Source organism: Triticum aestivum, chromosome 1B (genome assembly GCF_018294505.1).
Source record: "Triticum aestivum cultivar Chinese Spring chromosome 1B, IWGSC CS RefSeq v2.1, whole genome shotgun sequence".
NCBI classification, from domain to species: domain Eukaryota; kingdom Viridiplantae; phylum Streptophyta; class Magnoliopsida; order Poales; family Poaceae; genus Triticum; species Triticum aestivum.
In genome coordinates this window covers 629,343,576-629,361,213 of record NC_057795.1, presented here as the reverse complement: position 1 = coordinate 629,361,213, position 17,638 = coordinate 629,343,576, and the positions used below count along the sequence as shown (strand labels likewise).

The 17,638-nt window shown below is 44.3% G+C and overlaps 1 protein-coding gene across 1 annotated transcript; it reads right to left on the bottom strand.

The window, feature by feature from the left end:
• Positions 1-3,101: 3,101 nt before the first annotated feature.
• On the bottom strand, positions 3,102-4,216 carry LOC123143423 (chlorophyll a-b binding protein of LHCII type 1). Its single transcript, XM_044562354.1, has one exon. The coding sequence runs from the start codon at positions 4,098-4,100 to the stop codon at positions 3,303-3,305; it is 798 nt and encodes a 265-aa protein (XP_044418289.1). The 5' UTR covers positions 4,101-4,216; the 3' UTR covers positions 3,102-3,302.
• Between the last annotated feature and the right edge of the window lie 13,422 nt (positions 4,217-17,638).

Sequence of the window (17,638 nt, the reverse complement as noted above, 5' to 3'; positions counted from 1 at the left end):
AAACTTGACCATATTTGATTAACGAGCTAGTCTGGTAGAGGCTTACTAGGGACACGGTGTTTTGTCTATGTATCCACACATGTATCAAGTTTCCGGTTAATACAATTCTAGCATGAATAATAAACATTTATCATGAAATAAGGAAATATAAAATAACAACTTTATTATTGCCTCTAGGGCATATTTTCTTCAACCCCGTTGTTACTCCGATGTGGCGGACACGCTCGGGCGCTGCCCATATCCGCCCTATACTTGGGTTGGATATGAGGGTTGCTGATCCACCCGGGCATTTGAGGCATGTTTGAGGAGCCCATTTTTTTCCTTTTTTTGTGACCGGTCAGTGACCAGGTTGTCCGTCCGGGCGTTTGAGGCGGGTTTGAGGCGTTTGGCACAAACTTGCCCACAGAGAGCATCAATTGTTGCAACGTTATTTTGGCATCTTAAAGCATCTCTAACTGAATTCTCAAAAACGCTTAACTCTTCAAAGGATTTCATTTTGATGAGTTAAGTCATAGCTAACCAAGCCCTCAAACGGTTGACTTCAAATTTTAAGAAGTTAGGCCTCAAAAGTTTCCCAAATAGCATAAATTTGAGCGCCTCCAAGTTTTTGCAGAAGATTCTCGTTTCTCCTCTCCAGCCCGTGACATCTCCTCTTCCCGCCTCCGCCACTGCAGCCACCAAACACCCCAATTGCACCGGGAATATGGAACCGCCCACCGCCGACCCCTCCCACCGGCGTAGATGAACGCACCAAGTAAATGGCCCGGGATGAAGACCACCATGCTCTCCGTCGCGTCGTCCGCAAAATCGGCCGCGCCATCTACAAAAGACAACCGCCTGCCCTTCGGTTGCTCCAGCCAACAACAAGCGAATGAAGAAGCTAGCATCGGCAGGCAAGGCCCTCGATGAGGCGACAACAAAGAAGAGAAATAAGCCATCAACTTTGAGGCCCTCTGCATGGCATGTGGTGCTGATGCCTTCTCCTCCATCTCCGGTCACCCCCTCACCTCCTCCGCCACCTCCTACGGCCACTATAGCTGACGGAGATAATCACGCCCACCCTCATGGATCCAAGCACAATGGATGACACGGTGCGACAAAATTGGCAACTCAGTCATGGTGAGATTTTGACCAAATAGATGTTCATAAGGCGTGGTAGTGACGGTGATGATGGAGGCGACAGCGATGGTGCTGCTGGTGGTGATGGTAAGCACGGGAGTGCTTGCTTTGGTGCACTATAAACTTGATAAATATGTGGTGTTTTTTCATGAACTTCATCGATTTAGTCACTTTTCGATGAAGTATACACATGTTTACATTTGAATTGTTGGACTGGATGAACTATATGTATGTGTGTACTTGAAACGCTGCATATGGTGCATTTGAATCATTCAAATTATTGATGAAATATTGCGCAATTGTTTCAAATGTATGCTCCAAAGGATGAACAAATTCTCCATAAAATTTATAATGAGTTAAATATAAGGGTTCGGTTAGCTTCGACCAATTTATTAACTCTTCATATTTGAGCAGTTAATGTTTGAAAAGAATGTTTAGTGAGTTATAGGATAGGGCTCGGTTAGAGATACTTGGCTATCGAGTATTGATGGCAAAATGAGCCAAACTACAATTGGGGTAAGTATTATACCGATGTGGTTGTCTCGACACAGACACGCGTCACTAATTATTTTTTTTTGCAAATTCCACCTATATTTTTTTTTGAACCATGCTATTTCATCTCCTATTCCATTCTCTTCCTCTTCCTCGAATGACAGATGTGTTGTCATTGGCTGCAACACTTGATATAGGTAACAATGAGAGTGTTGTCACGAGAGTCGGACGGTCAGTGCATGTTGAGCGATACCAGGGCAGCTGTCTGTGTCCATGTCGTATTGCAAATTGATGAACGAAATTGCTTCCGTCTGCCAAGTTCGTGTACCACGGGCTTCTTTTACTCTTAATTAAAAACAATTTATATGGATAAAATCAGTACGGTTCTGAGGGCAAGCTCGTCTTCATTTCCGAAAAAATCTTGTTACACAAGAGGGTTTATCCTGAACGCATAATGGCCTTAGAGCATCTCTAGCATTAGCCTATAAAACAGGACCGCTAAACGGTCTTTTGTGGCCTCAATTCTCATGCCAAAATAAAATGCCTTCGGCTCCAACAACGCCTCCTTTCTTTTTTTCTTCACCATTTTCAAATGTACTCTATGTTTATTCATAATTTAACACAAAAATAAATCAAACATATTAGGATGCAGCAGCAGCCAACGCATACTTTAACGCAGCCGCCTCCTCCCCTCCTAAAAAAGCCTAGGTTTTCTCCGCCTTCCGTCGGCGCCGCCATCGGTCCACGTCGTCTCCGGTGGTCTTAGGGCCATGGCGACGTGGTGGATCCTGGCCCTTGCAGACCGGAGGGCTCTATTTTTAGACGTTTCTTCGAGTTTTGTTAGGTTTCGTGTCCTGCTTTGGAAGACGAGACGAAGGCGGTTTCCTGAAGATGGAATAAGATTTTCCCCGTCTAGCCCTTATCCCGGTGGTGTGTCTATTATCGTCGGTGGGCGTGTGGATGTGTGTCTCCGGCAGATTTGTCTTTGGTGGATTCGCTCGGATCTGGTGGTGCTTTCCGCGGCGCCTGGGTGTCGCCACGTCCATCCGGTAATCAAGCGTTGTCAATCTTCTTCTTCCGTTGCAACACGCGGGTATATTTGCTAGTACAAGCAAAATTATAGAGCTAGCTATACCTGTCCATAAAATACGTCTTTGCCCTCATCCACATACTACATGGAGAAATACACTCAATATCCGCCGCGGCATTCACAACACTAGAGTGAACGCTGTCACTATGCTTTCAGAATTCCTTTGGACTAGTACTCAAGCCTCTAGGTTCAGGGGTGATCGCTTTTTTTACGAACTTTGACAAACATTGCATGCCAATGCACTAGTAAAACTGAACGAAAATGACTCTTTGTACAACGTTGGGGCCGGCATTCAACCATACAAGCAAACGGGCTCTCCGAACAGACAGCATGATCACGATGGTCGATGGACCATCAGAAAATGAGAGCATAAGTTACCATCACGAAGAGCGACTTCTGATTAAATAACGCCCAAGTATTCACCGTTCTCATTTCTCATGGAGCAACACACAGGCTACATCCAGGACATGAAGCAAGCGGGCAGATGAAACCATTTCCCCAAAGATCCTTGTAATTTACACCATGATGTTACAATCTGAACCACTGTGTGCAGTTCGCCGCAGTTTGTGGCTACAACTGGCAGCTAGTAAGCGCCAACGCCTCACTTGCCGGGGACAAAGTTTGTGGCAAACGCCCATGCATTGTTGTTGACAGGGTCGGAGAGGTGGTCGGCGAGGTTCTCGAGTGGGCCCTTGCCCGTGACGATGGCCTGCACAAAGAAGCCAAACATAGAGAACATGGCGAGGCGGCCATTCTTGACTTCCTTCACCTTGAGCTCCGCGAATGCCTCGGGGTCATCGGCCAGGCCCAGTGGGTCGAAGCTGCCGCCGGGGTAGAGTGGGTCGACTATCTCACCGAGTGGGCCGCCGGCAACGCGGTACCCCTCAACGGCGCCCATGAGCACGACTTGGCATGCCCAGATAGCAAGGATGCTCTGTGCATGCACGAGGCTGGGATTGCCGAGGTAGTCAAGGCCACCCTCGCTGAAGATCTGAGAACCGGCCTTGAACCATACGGCCTCGCCAAACTTGACGCCGTTGCGTGCAAGAAGCTCGGGGAAGACGCATCCCAGTGCACCGAGCATAGCCCACCGGCAGTGGATCACCTCGAGCTCCCGGTTCTTGGCAAAGGTCACGGGGTCGGCTGAGAGCCCGGCGGTGTCCCACCCGTAGTCGCCGGGAAACTCGCCGGTCAAGTAGCTCGAGGGGTCGCCGGAAAGCGGGCCGAGGTAGAGCACACGGTCGGCGCCGTACCAAGGGCTGCCTGATGAAACCTGCTTGGCCTTTGCAGCGGTCTTGCGCATAGTGACACGGGCCTCACCAAAGAGAGCTGATGAAGCCACGTTCTTCACCAACTTGCTGGCGAAAGTCGAGGAGAGGGACATGGTGGTGGTCGCCATTGCGCTGCTAAGGTGGGAGGTGTACTGTGTGTTCTCAAAAGAGTGAATACTGAAGAGCGAGTGTGGAGAACTGGAGATGGTTTGAGAAGAGTAGAGGAAGGAGCTATTTAAGGAACTGGAGGGATTGAGCTCTGGTCTGTGTGTGAGTACCGACAAGATAGATATATAGACATGAAAAAATCTTGACCTTCGATGCTATTGGTGCAGCAGAGATCTCGTCATCCCTCAAGACGTGGCAACTTGAGACCCAGAGAAAGGAGATATGTTGTGGCTAGGCCTAGGATCTTGTTGGAGAATGGAGACGCATGATTGGATGATGGATCACATGTCGATGCTCACATCATCAGCTCACGGTCTGCATGCAACGAGACAGTAAGGGCGCGTTTAGTTACCTGCATTGTTTTTGGCACTTTGCATTCTTGTCCTAACTGGACCCGGTTGAGCATATGCAGGCAAAAAACCAATATCTGCATGTTGATTGGTTGCCTATATTGCATCAAGGCCCAGATGGCTGCAAATTGATTGCTTGCCTGTGTTTGTGCTTTAAGCGTGAGCAGATGCAAAACACAGCTGTTTGATTATGTGCAAGTACTTGATCTGTCCATCCCTTTCAAATGTGGTGGAGTTACCACCCATTTGACAACACACAACACACACAACAGCACAATAACAGCAAGAACAAGCAAAGAACATGCAAATCATAAGCTTCTAGGCATAAGTTTAAAACAATAGGGCATCACATGCCCCTGCTGGACCCAGGGTGCTGCTCCCTGGGCAAAATATGGACATGTTGACAGCAAAAGAGACGACTGGGCTTCAGTTCAAACCTACACTACTTAAGTTTAGAGTACTACGCATGGTTTAAAGTACTACACATGGTTCAGACTAGACAGACGAACTAGAGGGCCTGAGTGATGTCGCTGGCGCTGCCGTGCCTCCTGCACCGGACGGTGTAGATGTTGGAGTTGTTGGCATTGTAGATCTAAACCTTGAGCCCCAGGCCGGAGAGCTTGAAGACGACAAGGCACCGGGGACGATCTTGTGGCGGCTGCAGAATTACTCCCTGCCGCGCCCCAACACCATGTGCCCCTTGTACATTTGCACCTGCACCAAAACTCGCACCACTTGTTGGCGGAGAGGCTAACGACTCAAGGAGGGCCGCTGACCAGCCATTTCTTCATCACCGGCCTGAACTTACACAGGATGATGAGCATGGCGATGTCCTCCTAGTCAGTGATCTGCGCGTAGAACCTCATAGGTTCCCGTGCACCCTCTTCGCGCTCCGTCCTCGACCTCCTGCCAGCGCCCAGCGACAGCCTCATGAACTCCACCCTGCCAGGGAGCACCACCCTCTTCAGCCACCAGTTGGTGGGTATGAGGTCCTCCGCTCCCTCTGCGCCAGCGATGACCTGCGCCTCACCGTCGGCTCTGTCCCACTTCGTCTTCATTATCTTGTCAGCAAATGGCCACCAATTAGCAACACATATGACACATGATCAAAGCTAACAAGTAGAACATGATGTATGCTCACTGAAAACGGCTTACAATGATCACTACTACGTACTAACACGTTATCAGTGCTACTTTGATCAGTGGTTACAGTTATCAGTGGTTACAGTTATCAGTGCTAACACTGATCGGATGAAGCCACCGCCTCACATGTCCTACATGCACCTACTATTTGGGCATTCAGGTATGTCCTACTTGCATGCCACAAGCACTCAAGTACCCTCGCAACAAGAGCAACATAACAACAACAACAACAAGAGCAACATAACAACAACAACAACAAGAGTAGCATGAACAACATTAGTAAGAACTAACAACAGTAGCATATACACTAGTAGTAGCATCAAGAACACACAATGTGGCACTACAAACTAACATTTTGGCAGTACAAAGTAACAATGTGGCACTAAAACAATGCAAGCTACCACTACATTATGAACAATCTAGGCATATGGGATGAACAAAGTAAGCATGCACTCTTGTTCATCCCCAAAACAGTGGATATCATCGAATCCGATCGAATCCAGTCGAATCGGATCAAATTGGGTCAAATGTACGGGCCACAATCTAATCTAGCATACTATGAACTACCCATAAGAACCCTAACTAAGAAGCAGCGGGGGATTTGAGAGCTTGCAGTGGGGGTTGGCGGTGTATGTCGGTGTCAAAACCGGCGGATGTCGGGTAGGGGGTCCCGAACTGTGCGTCTGAGGCTGATGGTAACAAGAGGCGGGGGACACGATGTTTACCCAGGTTCGGGCCCTCTCTATGGAGGTAATACCCTACTTCCTGCTTGATTGATCTTGATGAATATGAGTATTACAAGAGTTGATCTACCACGAGATCGTAATGGCTAAACCCCAGAAGTCTAGCCTCTATGATTATGACTGTGATTGCCTCTATGGACTAAACCCTCCGGTTTATGTAGACACTGGAGGGGACTAGGGTTGTACAAAGTCGGTTACAGAGAAAGGAATCTACATATCCGAATCGCTAAGCTTGCTTTCCATGCCAAGGAGAGTCCCATCCGGACACGGGAGGAAGTCTTCTATCTTGTATCTTCATAGCCTAACAGTCCGGCCCATGTTAATAGTCCGGCCGTCCGAGGACCCCTTAGTCAGGACTCCCTCAGTAGCCCCTGAACCAGGCTTCAATGATAAGGTGTCCGGCGCACAGATTGACTTCGACATTGCAGGGAGGGTTCCTTCTCCAAATACTCCAAAATAATCTTTGAACACAAAAAACATGTCCGGCTCTGCAAAACAAATCCCACGCTCAACCGTAGAGAGTATAATATTTCACGAGTCCAATCCGCTGACAACTTTTAGTAGTCATGACATCACGTCACCGCCCGGTCATTATTCGAACCGTTTTTTTTCTCTGCCGCTTCACATTTCGAGATGCGGTTTCATTGGCACGTCTTGTCAAAAATCGTGCCCCCTTATTGCGGGATTATCATCAATATGGGCGTGGATAACCCAACTGTTCTGTTGGCATGATTCCTTGGGAATAGGCATGTTTTAAGGCCTAGGAGGGGCATTTGATATTCATCGCCTTTTTAAAGGGGGCCAAGACTCATCCTTTTTCCTTTATGCCAAGTCTTCCCTCAACCTTTCCCACCTCGAGTTCCAACACCCAAGGTTCTAGCTAATTGCTTCGCGCCTCCCAGTCATGTTCGGACCGAGCCCTCAAGGCCGGTAGATGGTTTCCTCCGCCACAGAGGAGGATATCGCGAAGCTCCTGGAGGCAAGATACCTAACCGCAGAAATACTCCATAGGCTTCCTGCTCAAGGGCAGGTTATTCCTACCCCCAGATCCGGCGAGAGGGTCGTATTCATCTCCCACTTCCTCCGAGGGCTAGGGTTCGCTCTTCATCCCTTTGTTCAAGGCCTCATGTTTTATTACGGGCTAGATTTTCACGATCTAGCTCCGGACTCCTTTCTTCATGTCTCGGTGTTCATTATCATATGCGAGGCCTTCCTCCATATTCCCCCACACTTCAGCTTATGGCTCAAGACCTTCAGTGTGAAGCCAAAGTAGTCGAACAGGAAACAAGTGGAGTGTCGTGGTGCTGCAGTGAGCAAGCTCGCGAAGACTACTTGGCCAAAGGGCTCCTTCATAGAAACTTCCGACCTGTGGCAGCGGGAGTGGTTCTACATCACCGAACTCCGTGGTACTAGGTGGGCAGCTACACCTGCGTTCTGATCCGGCCCTTTGGTATAGCTTGCGTCGTGGATTAATAAGGGGTTGGACTAGGGATCCATCAATCAAATGCAGATGCTGCAAAGCCGCATTCGGAGCCTCATTGAAAAGGACACCGGTCTCATCAACGTAATCCAAGTAATGCTGGTCCGGCGGGTCCTACCGTGCCAGCGACAGCCTCTCCGCATGTGGGAGTTTAATCCGGAAGGACCGCGAACCCTTCATCACTTCTCCGGCACAACGCTCAGAGAAATGTGGTAATCATTCTTTGGGACGTGGAAACAGTGGTCGGATACTACAGAGGACATCGGCCTTGACTGCAACCATCCGGATACCTCGGTAAGTACTCAACTTCCGAACACAGTTTAGTCAAATTTCTCATAACAATATACTGAGAAAATCATACTCGGCCGCGGCTGGATAAAGAAGGCAGAGAGAATTAGTTGTTCGGCCCCTCTTCCCGAAGACTCGGTTGATCCGGTGTTAACAAGGATGCTGGCTCCGGCACCCTACCAAGTACCGGCGAGGGTAGACAAGGAGGAGGGCAAGGAGGCCCAAGGTGGCCTTCATTCTAGAGGCACGCTAGGCATCTTGTCCGAGGAGATTGGAACTCCCACTTCCGAAGATGGAAGGGAAGGGAAAACTGACATCCCTTCTTCTCATGGGAAGAAGAGGACCGCCTCCTAAGACTTGAAGATAGAAGCTTCTAAGCAGGGGGTTCTGGTTCGGGGAGGTGACTTGGACACGCAGTCTCTTCGTAAAGATAGGCCCTTAGCTGAATCATAAGTGAACAAGGGTGTTTTAAACATATCCCGTTCTTTCCTGGTTGTGAGGGTATTGCTACGTCTTGAGCATGCGTTGGTTTTCCCTTGAAGAGGAAAGGGTGATGCAACAAAGTAGCATAAGTATTTCCCTCAGTTTTTGAGAACCAAGGTATCAATCCAGTAGGAGGCTACACGCAAATCCCTCGTACCTGCACAAACAAATAAGAACCTTGCAACCAACGCAATAAAGGGGTTGGCAATCCCTTCACGGCCACTTGCAAAAGTGAGATCTGATAGAGATAATAAGATAAATATTTTTGGTATTTTTATGATATAGATTGGAAAGTAAAGATTGCAAAATAAAATAGATCGGAAACTGAAAGTGTAACTATCCCTGGTTGGTTTTGGAAATTCCTAACAACATATATCTCATTGAGCTAATGCTATTTCAAGATAAATATTTCAGGAAAGCTCAATGATTGGCATGGCATGGATGAGAAAAGTGGATCCCTCAAAATGCTAAGGACAAAAGGATTGGCTCAAGCTCAAAGCACAAGACTCTGCATTTTCTATTTTAGTGATCCAAGATCACATTGAGTCTATAGGAAAAGACAATACTATCAAGAGGGGATGAGGTGTTGCTTAATGGCTTTCTTGCTCAAAATGCTTAGTGATATGCTCCAAATCCCTCAACTACTTTCTCATATCCGCATATGACCTAAACCAAAAGTCAAACTCGGCCCCACCGATTCTTTCCATCCGGCGCCATCGAGTTCAGATGTCATAGCCACTGCCACAAACCCTAGGAAAATCGGTCTCACCGATAGGGATCTCGGTATCACTGAGATGGGATTGTAATCTCTCTGTTTCCTTTCGTAATGTGTCGGTCAAAACGAGATGAGTGATCGGTCCCACCGAGATTGCAATGCAAACTCTCTGTTTCCCTTTCATAACGTTTCGGTCTCACCGAGATGAGCGAATCGGTCCCACCGAGTTTGCCTGACCAACCCTCTGTGTGTCCATTACCAAAATCGGTCCCACCGAGTTTGTGTAATCGGTCTCACCGAGATTAAGTTATGTACTAACCCTAATCATATCGGTCCTACCGAGTTGCATGTCGGTCCCACCGAAAATCCTAACGGTCACATTATTTGCTGAATCGGTCCGACAAAGTTTAACGATTCGGTCCCACCGAGATTAGTAAGTTGTGTGTAATGGTTAGATTTTGCGTGGAGGCTATATATACCCCTCCACCCACTCTTCATTTGTGGAGAGATCCATCAGAACATCCAACATACATTTTCTGAGAGAGAACCACCTACACTTGTGTTGAGACCAGGATATTCCATTCCTACCATATGAATCTTGATCTCTAGCCTTCCCCAAGTTGCTTTCCACTCAAATCTTTTTTCCACCAAATCCAAATCCTGTGAGAGAGAGAGTTGAGTGTTGGGGAGACTATCATTTGAAGCACAAGAGCAAGGAGTTCATCATCAACACACCATTTGTTACTTCTTGGAGAGTGGTGTCTCCTAGATTGGCTAGGTGTCACTTGGGAGCCTCCGACAAGATTGTGGAGTTGAACCAAGGAGTTTGTAAGGGCAAGGAGATCGCCTACTTCATGAAGATCTACCCTAGTGAGGCAAGTCCTTTGTGGGAGACGACCATGGTGGGATAGACAAGGTTGCTTCTGCATGGACCCTTCGTGGGTGGAGCCCTCTATGGACTCGCACAGCCGTTACCCTTTGTGAGTTGAAGTCTCCATCAACATGGATGTACGATAGCACCACCTATCGGAACCACGGCAAAAACATCCGTGTCTCCTATTGCGTTTGCACTCTCCAATCCCTTCCCTTTACATTCTTGCAAGTTGCATGCTTTACTTTCCGCTGCTCATATACCCTTTACATGCTTGCTTGAATTGTGTTAAGATTGCTTGAATCGTGCTAAGTTGGTAAAATCCGCCAAGAACTAAAATTGGGAAAAGGATAGATTTTTATTTGGTCAAGTAGTCTAACCCCCCCCCCCCTCTAGACATACTTTCGATCCTACAAGTGGTATCAGAGCTTTGGTCTCCATTTGCTTTGATTCCATAGCTTTTGGTAGTCATAGCCTTGGTTTCACAACCTAGGATAGTATGGCGTCTAGCGAGGGAAATTACCACCGTAGAGGTCCTTACTTTGATGGTACTAATTTTGCTAGTTGGAAGCATAAGATGAAAATGCATATTCTTGGACATAACCCCGCCGTTTGGGCTATTGTGTGTATTGGCTTGCAAGGTGAATTCTTAGATGGGAGAGAACCGGACCGTGAAGCTACCACAGAAGAGTTGAAGATGCTGCAATACAACGCTCAAGCTTGTGATATCCTCTTCAACAGATTGTGCCCCGAAGAATTCAACAAAATCAGCCGTCTTGAGAATGCAAAGGAAATTTGGGATACTTTGATTGATATGCACGAAGGTACCGACTCCGTCAAGGAATCCAAGTTGGATGTGCTTTAAAGTCAGCTTGACATGTTCAAAATGAAGGATGGTGAAGGTGTCGCTGAAATGTACTCTAGGCTTGCTCTTATCACAAATGAGATTGCCGGCTTAGGAAGTGAAGAGATGACTGACAAATTCATCATCAAGAAGATCCTAAGAGATTTTGGATGGAAAATATGATACCGTGTGCACATTGATCCAAATGATGCCCAATTACAAAGATCTCAAGCCAACGGAAGTCATTGGAAGAATTGTTGCTCATGAGATGTCACCCAAGGATAAGGAGGAGCTTCACAACAAGTCAAGTGGTGCTTACAAATCCTCATGTGAAGCTCCCAAATCATCAAGTGAGAAACAAACCTTCAATGAAGAATTGAGCCTAATGGTGAAGAACTTCAACAAGTTCTACAAGAGTAGAAGCAAGGAAAGAAGTTCCAAGTCAAGGTCCTACAATGACAAAAGATCTTCTAGTCGTGAGCGTAATTGCTACAATTGTGGAAGACCCGGACACTATTCCAATGAGTGTACGACACCCTACAAAAGAAGAGAAGATTCTCCAAAAGGAAGAAGTAGAAGAGAAGAATCACCATCAAGAGAGAGAAGGAGTAGATATGATCGTTATGAATGAAGAACATCCCGGAGAAGCAAGGATTCGGAAAGGAAGGACAAGTCATCAAGGAGCTACACAAAACGAAGACATCAAGCTCATGTTGGTGAATGGGTATCTCTTGCTACGTCTTGAGCTTGCGTTGGTTTTCCTTGAAGAGGAAAGGGTGATGCAACAATAGTAGCGTAACTATTTCCCTCAGTTTTTGAGAACCAAGGTATCAATCCAGTAGGAGGCTCCTCAAAAGTCCCACGCACCTACACAAACAAACAAAGAACTCGCAACCAACGCAATAAAGGGGTTGTCAATCCCTTCACGGCCACTTGCGAAAGTGAGTTCTGATAGACATAGTATGATAAGATAAATATATTTTTGGTATTTTATATTATAGATGCGAAAAGTAAAGATGCAAATAAAAGTAGACTGAAAGCAAATAAGATAAAAGATAGACCCGAGGGCCATAGGTTTCACTAGAGGCTTCTCTCAAGATAGCATAAGTATTACGATGGGTGAACAAATTACTGTCGAGCAATTGATAGAAAATCGAATAGTTATGAGATTATCTAGGCATGCTCATGTATATAGGCATCACGTCTGCAACAAGTATAGACCGACTCCTGCCTGCATCTACTACTATTACTCCACACATCAACCGACTCCTGCCTACATCTAGAGTATTAAGTTCATAAAGAACAGAGTAACACATTAAGCAAGATGACATGATGTAGAGGGATAAACTCATGCAATATGATATAAGCCCCATCTTTTTATCCTCGATGGCAACAATAAAATACGTGCCTTGCAACCCTTTCTGTCACTGGGTAAGGACACCGCAAGATTGAACCCATATCTAAGCACTTCTCCCATGGCAAGAAAGATCAATCTAGTAGGCCAAACCAAACCTATAATTCGAAGAGACTTGCAAAGATAACTCAATCATACATAAAAGAATTCACAGGAGATTCAAATATTTCTCATAGATAAACTTGATCATAAACCCACAATTCATCGGATCTCGACAAACACATCACAAAAAGAGTTTACGTCGAATAGATCTCCACAAGAGAGGGGGAGAACATTGTATTGAGATCCAAAAAGAAAGAAGAAGTCATCTAGCTAATAACTATGGACCTGAAGGTCTGTGGTAAACTACTTACAACTCATCGGAGGGGCTATGGTGTTGATGTAGAAGCCCTATGTGGTTGATTCCCCCTCCGGCGGAGCGTCGTCGAAGGCTCCAAGATGGGATCTCGCGGATACAGAAGGTTACGGCGGTGGAAATTGTGTTTCGGTTGCTCCCTGGATGTTTTCGGGGTACATAGGCTTATATAGGAGGAAAAAGTACGTCGGTGGCCGCCCGAGGGGCCCACGAGACAGGGGGCGCACCCTATAGGGGTGGGCGCGCCCTACCCTCTCGTGGCCGCCTCGGCTGCTTCTTGGCTTGCACTCCAAGTCCTATGGATCACGTTCGTTCTAAAAATCACGCTCCCGAAGGTTTCATTCCGTTTGGACTCCGTTTGATATTCCTTTTCTTCGAAATATGAAATAGGCAAAAAAAAGCAATACGGGCTGGGCCTCCGGTTAGTAGGTTAGTCCCAAAAATGATATAAATGTGTAAAATAAATCCCATAAACATCCAAAAGGGGTAATATAATAGCATGGAACAATCAAAAATTATAGATACGTTGGAGACATATCAAGCATCCCCAAGCTTAATTCCTGCTCATCCTCGAGTAGGTAAATGATAAAAACAGAATTTTTGATGTGGAATGCTACCTAGCATAATTCTCAATGTAATTTTCTTTATTGTGGTATGAATGTTCAGATCCAAATGATTCAAACTAAAAGTTCATATTGATAAAAGAAATAGTAATACTTCAAGCATACTAATCAAAGCAATCATGTCTTCTCAAAATAACATGGCAAAAGAAAGTTCATCCCTACAAAATCATATAGTTAGGCTATGCTTCATTTCCATCACACAAAGAAGTTCCCAACTTCTATACCCCCGATGACAAGCCAAGCAATTGTTTCATACTTAAATAATCTCAAACTTTTTCAACCTTCATGCAATACATGAGCGTGAGCCATGGATATAGCACTATGGGTGGAATAGAATATGATGATGGGGATTGTGTGGAGAAGACAAAAAAAGAGATGACCATCAATTGATGTCAACATGAGGAGTAGGGATTGCCATGCAACGGATGCACTAGAGCTATAAATGAATGCTCAACAAAAAGAAAACTAGTGGGTGTGCATCCAACTTGCTTGCTCACGAAGACCTAGGGCATTTGAGGAAGCCCATTGTAGGAATATACAAGCCAAGTTCTATAATGAAAAATCCCCACTAGTATGAAAAAGACAACCTATGAGACTCACTATATCAAAAACATGGTGCTACTTTGAAGCACAATATATGAGACTCATTACATGAAGAACAAGGTGCTACTTTGAAGCACAAGTGTTGAAAAAGAGATAGTAACATTGCCCCTTTTATTTATTTTTCTCCTTTTTTCTTTTTTTTTGGGCCTTTTTTTGGCCTTTCTTTTTTTTCTTTTTTTTCTTTTTGGGCAATGCTCTAATAATGATGATCATCACACTTTCATTGATTACAACATATGAATTACAACTCGAAACTAGAACAAGATATGACTCTATATGAATGCCTCAGGGGGTGTACCGGGATGGTGCAATGAATCAAGAGTGACATGTATGAAAAATAATGCATGGTGGCTTTGCCACAAATACGATGTCAACTACATCATCATGCAATGGCAATATGACAAAAGTAAAGTATGTCATGATGATGATGAACGGAACGGTGGAAAGTTGCATGGCAATATATCTCGGAATGGCTATGGAAATGCCATAATAGGTAGGTATGGTGGCTGTTTTGAGGAAGATATAAGGAGGTTTATGTGTGATAGAGCGTATCATATCATAGGGTTTGGATGCACCGGCGAAGTTTGCACCAACTCTCAAGGTGAGAAAGGGCAATGCACGGTATCGAAGAGGCCAGCAATGGTGGAAAGGGAAAATTGTGTATACTCCATGGACTCAACATTAGTCAAAAGAACTCATATAATTATTGCAAAAATTTAGAAGTCATCAAAAATCAAGCACTATGTGCATGCTCCTAGGGGGATAGATTGGTAGGAAAAGACCATCGCTCGTCCCCGACCGCCACTCATAAGGATGCACAAGCCAGGTACACTTCATGTTTCAAATTTGTTACACAACTTTAATCATACGTGCATGCTACAGGACTTGCTAACTTCAACACAAGCATTCTTTAAATTCATAATCACCCAACTAGCATGACTTTAATATCACTACCTCCATATCTCAAAACAATTATCAAGTATCAAATTGATCATAGCATCCAATTCACTTCCTATGATAGTTTTTATTATACCCAACTTGGACGCTCATCATTATAGGACCAAATTTGTAACCATAGCAAATACCATGCTGTTCTAAAAGAATCTCAAAATAATATAAGTGAAGCATGAGAGACTAGAAATTTCTACAAAAATAAGTCACCGCCGTGCTCTAAAAGATGTAACTGAAGCACTAGAGCAAAAACTATCAAGCTCAAAAGATATGAGTGAAGCACATAGCAAATTCTAATAAATTCTAATCAAATAGGCTTCTCCCAAAAGGTGTGTACAGCAAGGATGATTGTGGTAAACTAAAAAGCAAAGGATAATATAATACACGACGCTCCAAGCAAAACACATATCATGTGGCAAATAAAAATATAGCTCCAAGTAAAGTTACCAATGAACGAAGACGAAAGAGGGGATGCCTTCCCGGGGCATCCCCAAGGTTAGGCTTTTGGCTATTCTTGAATATCTTGGGGTTCCAAGGGCATCCCCAAGCTTAGGCTTTTGCCACTCATTATTCCATAGTCCATATAAGCTTTACCCAAAACGTAAAAACTTCACAACACAAAACTCAATAGGAAATCTTATAAGCTCCGTTAGTGAAAGAAAACAAAATGACCACATAAGTTACTGTAATGAACTCATTCTTTATTTATTTTTGTGTTAAACCTACTGTATTCCCAGTTCTCTATGGTTCATACCCTTACATACTAGCCATAGATGCATCAAAATAAGCAAACAACACATGAAAAACAGAATCTGTCAAAAACAGAACAGTCTGTAGAAATCTGTAACTAACGCAAACTTATGGAACTCTAACAATGCTACCAAAATAGGACGTACTGGAAAATGTGTTTATTGATCAGAATAAAAAAGAATAAATGCAAAATCACGTTTCTGTGATTTATTGAATTTTTTCTCGTGAGCACAAAGTTTCTGTTTTTCAGCAGAATCAAATCAACTATCATCATAGGTTATCCTATAGGTTGTACTTGGCACAAACACTAATTAAAACATGAAAACACATCTAAACAGAAAGTAGATGCAAAATTTATTACTAAACAGAAACTAAAACAAAGAACACAAAGAAAATTGGGTTGCCTCCCAAATAGCGCTATCGTTTAACGCCCCTAGCTAGTCATAAAAGCGAAGATAGATCTAAGTAGTGCCATCTTTGGCACTTAAAGCCTCGATAGAGGACTTATAATTTTTAGTGGTTTCTCCCTTTTTAGCAACGATTAAACCTTTAGGCAAAAATTCAATAAATTCGTTTGTAGCAAAAGGTTCCTTAACGATAGAGAGACAATTGGGGTGAACACTTATGGATTTGAGATCCGCGTCTCCCTTACTAGAAGATTCAACCTTATTTTTAGGAACATAAATAAACTTGACAGTTTTGGTAGGGGGTTTTGGAGTGTTTTTCATAGAAGAAAACGCCAAACCTAAGTTGGTAATTATATCCTCAAGTTTACCAATTCTAGCGGAATCTAGATCTATTTTTTCATTAACTATAGGTTCTTTCTCTTTAAGATCTTTCAAAGTAACTCCAACCCTAGATCCATATTGGGTGACATGATTATGAATCTTTTTATCCAAATTTTCAATCAACACAACAGTGGCAATTTTATTTTCAATAATATCAAGCCGTTGCATAACGTGTTCTAAAGTTAAAACAGTTCCAATAACCAAAAGAGGTGGTGGACCAAACAAATCTAGCATAGCATTATAAGCATCAAACGTATGGCTACTCAAGAAATCACCTCCGGCAACAGTATCAAGAACACATCTATTCCAAGGAGTGATGCCTACATAAAAATTGTGGAGAAGAATGGAAGTAGAAAGCTTCCTAGTAGATCTATTTTGAGCATTGCAAATTCTATGCCAGGCATCCTTTAAATTTTCTCCCTTCCTTTGCTTAAAATTGAGGACTTCATGTTCGGGAGTAATAATAAGGATAGGGGGACTAGCCATAACGACGAGGTAAACGAACCAACACACAAGCAAACGGAAAAAGGCAAGCGAAAGGAGATAGAGAGAGAATTGGGAAAGAGAGGGCAAATAAAACGACAAGGGTGAAGTGAGGAGAGGAAAACGAAAGGCAAATGGCAAATAATGTAAATGCGGGGGAGATGAGTTTGTGAAGGGTACTTGGTATGTCTTGACATGAGCGAAGACCTCCTCGGCAACGGCGCCAGAAATCCTTCTTGCTACGTCTTGAGCTTGCATTGGTTTTCCTTGAAGAGGAAAGGGTGATGCAGCAATAGTAGCGTAAGTATTTCCCTCAGTTTTTGAGAACCAAGGTATCAATCCAGTAGGAGGCTCCTCAAAAGTCCCACGCACCTACACAAACAAACAAAGAACTCACAACCAACGCAATAAAGGGGTTGTCAATCACTTCACGGCCACTTGCGAAAGTGAGATCTGATAGAGATAGTATGATAAGATAAATATATTTTTGGTATTTTATATTATAGATGCAAAAAGTAAATATGCAAATAAAAGTAGATTGAAAGCAAATAAGATAAAAGATAGACCCGGGGGCCATAGGTTTCACTAGAGGATTCTCTCAAGATAGCATAAGT

Coding starts and splice junctions, on each gene's coding strand:
- LOC123143423 (XM_044562354.1), bottom strand. CDS start 4,100: ATGGCGACCACCACCATGTCCCTCTCCTCGACTTTCGCCAGCAAGTTG.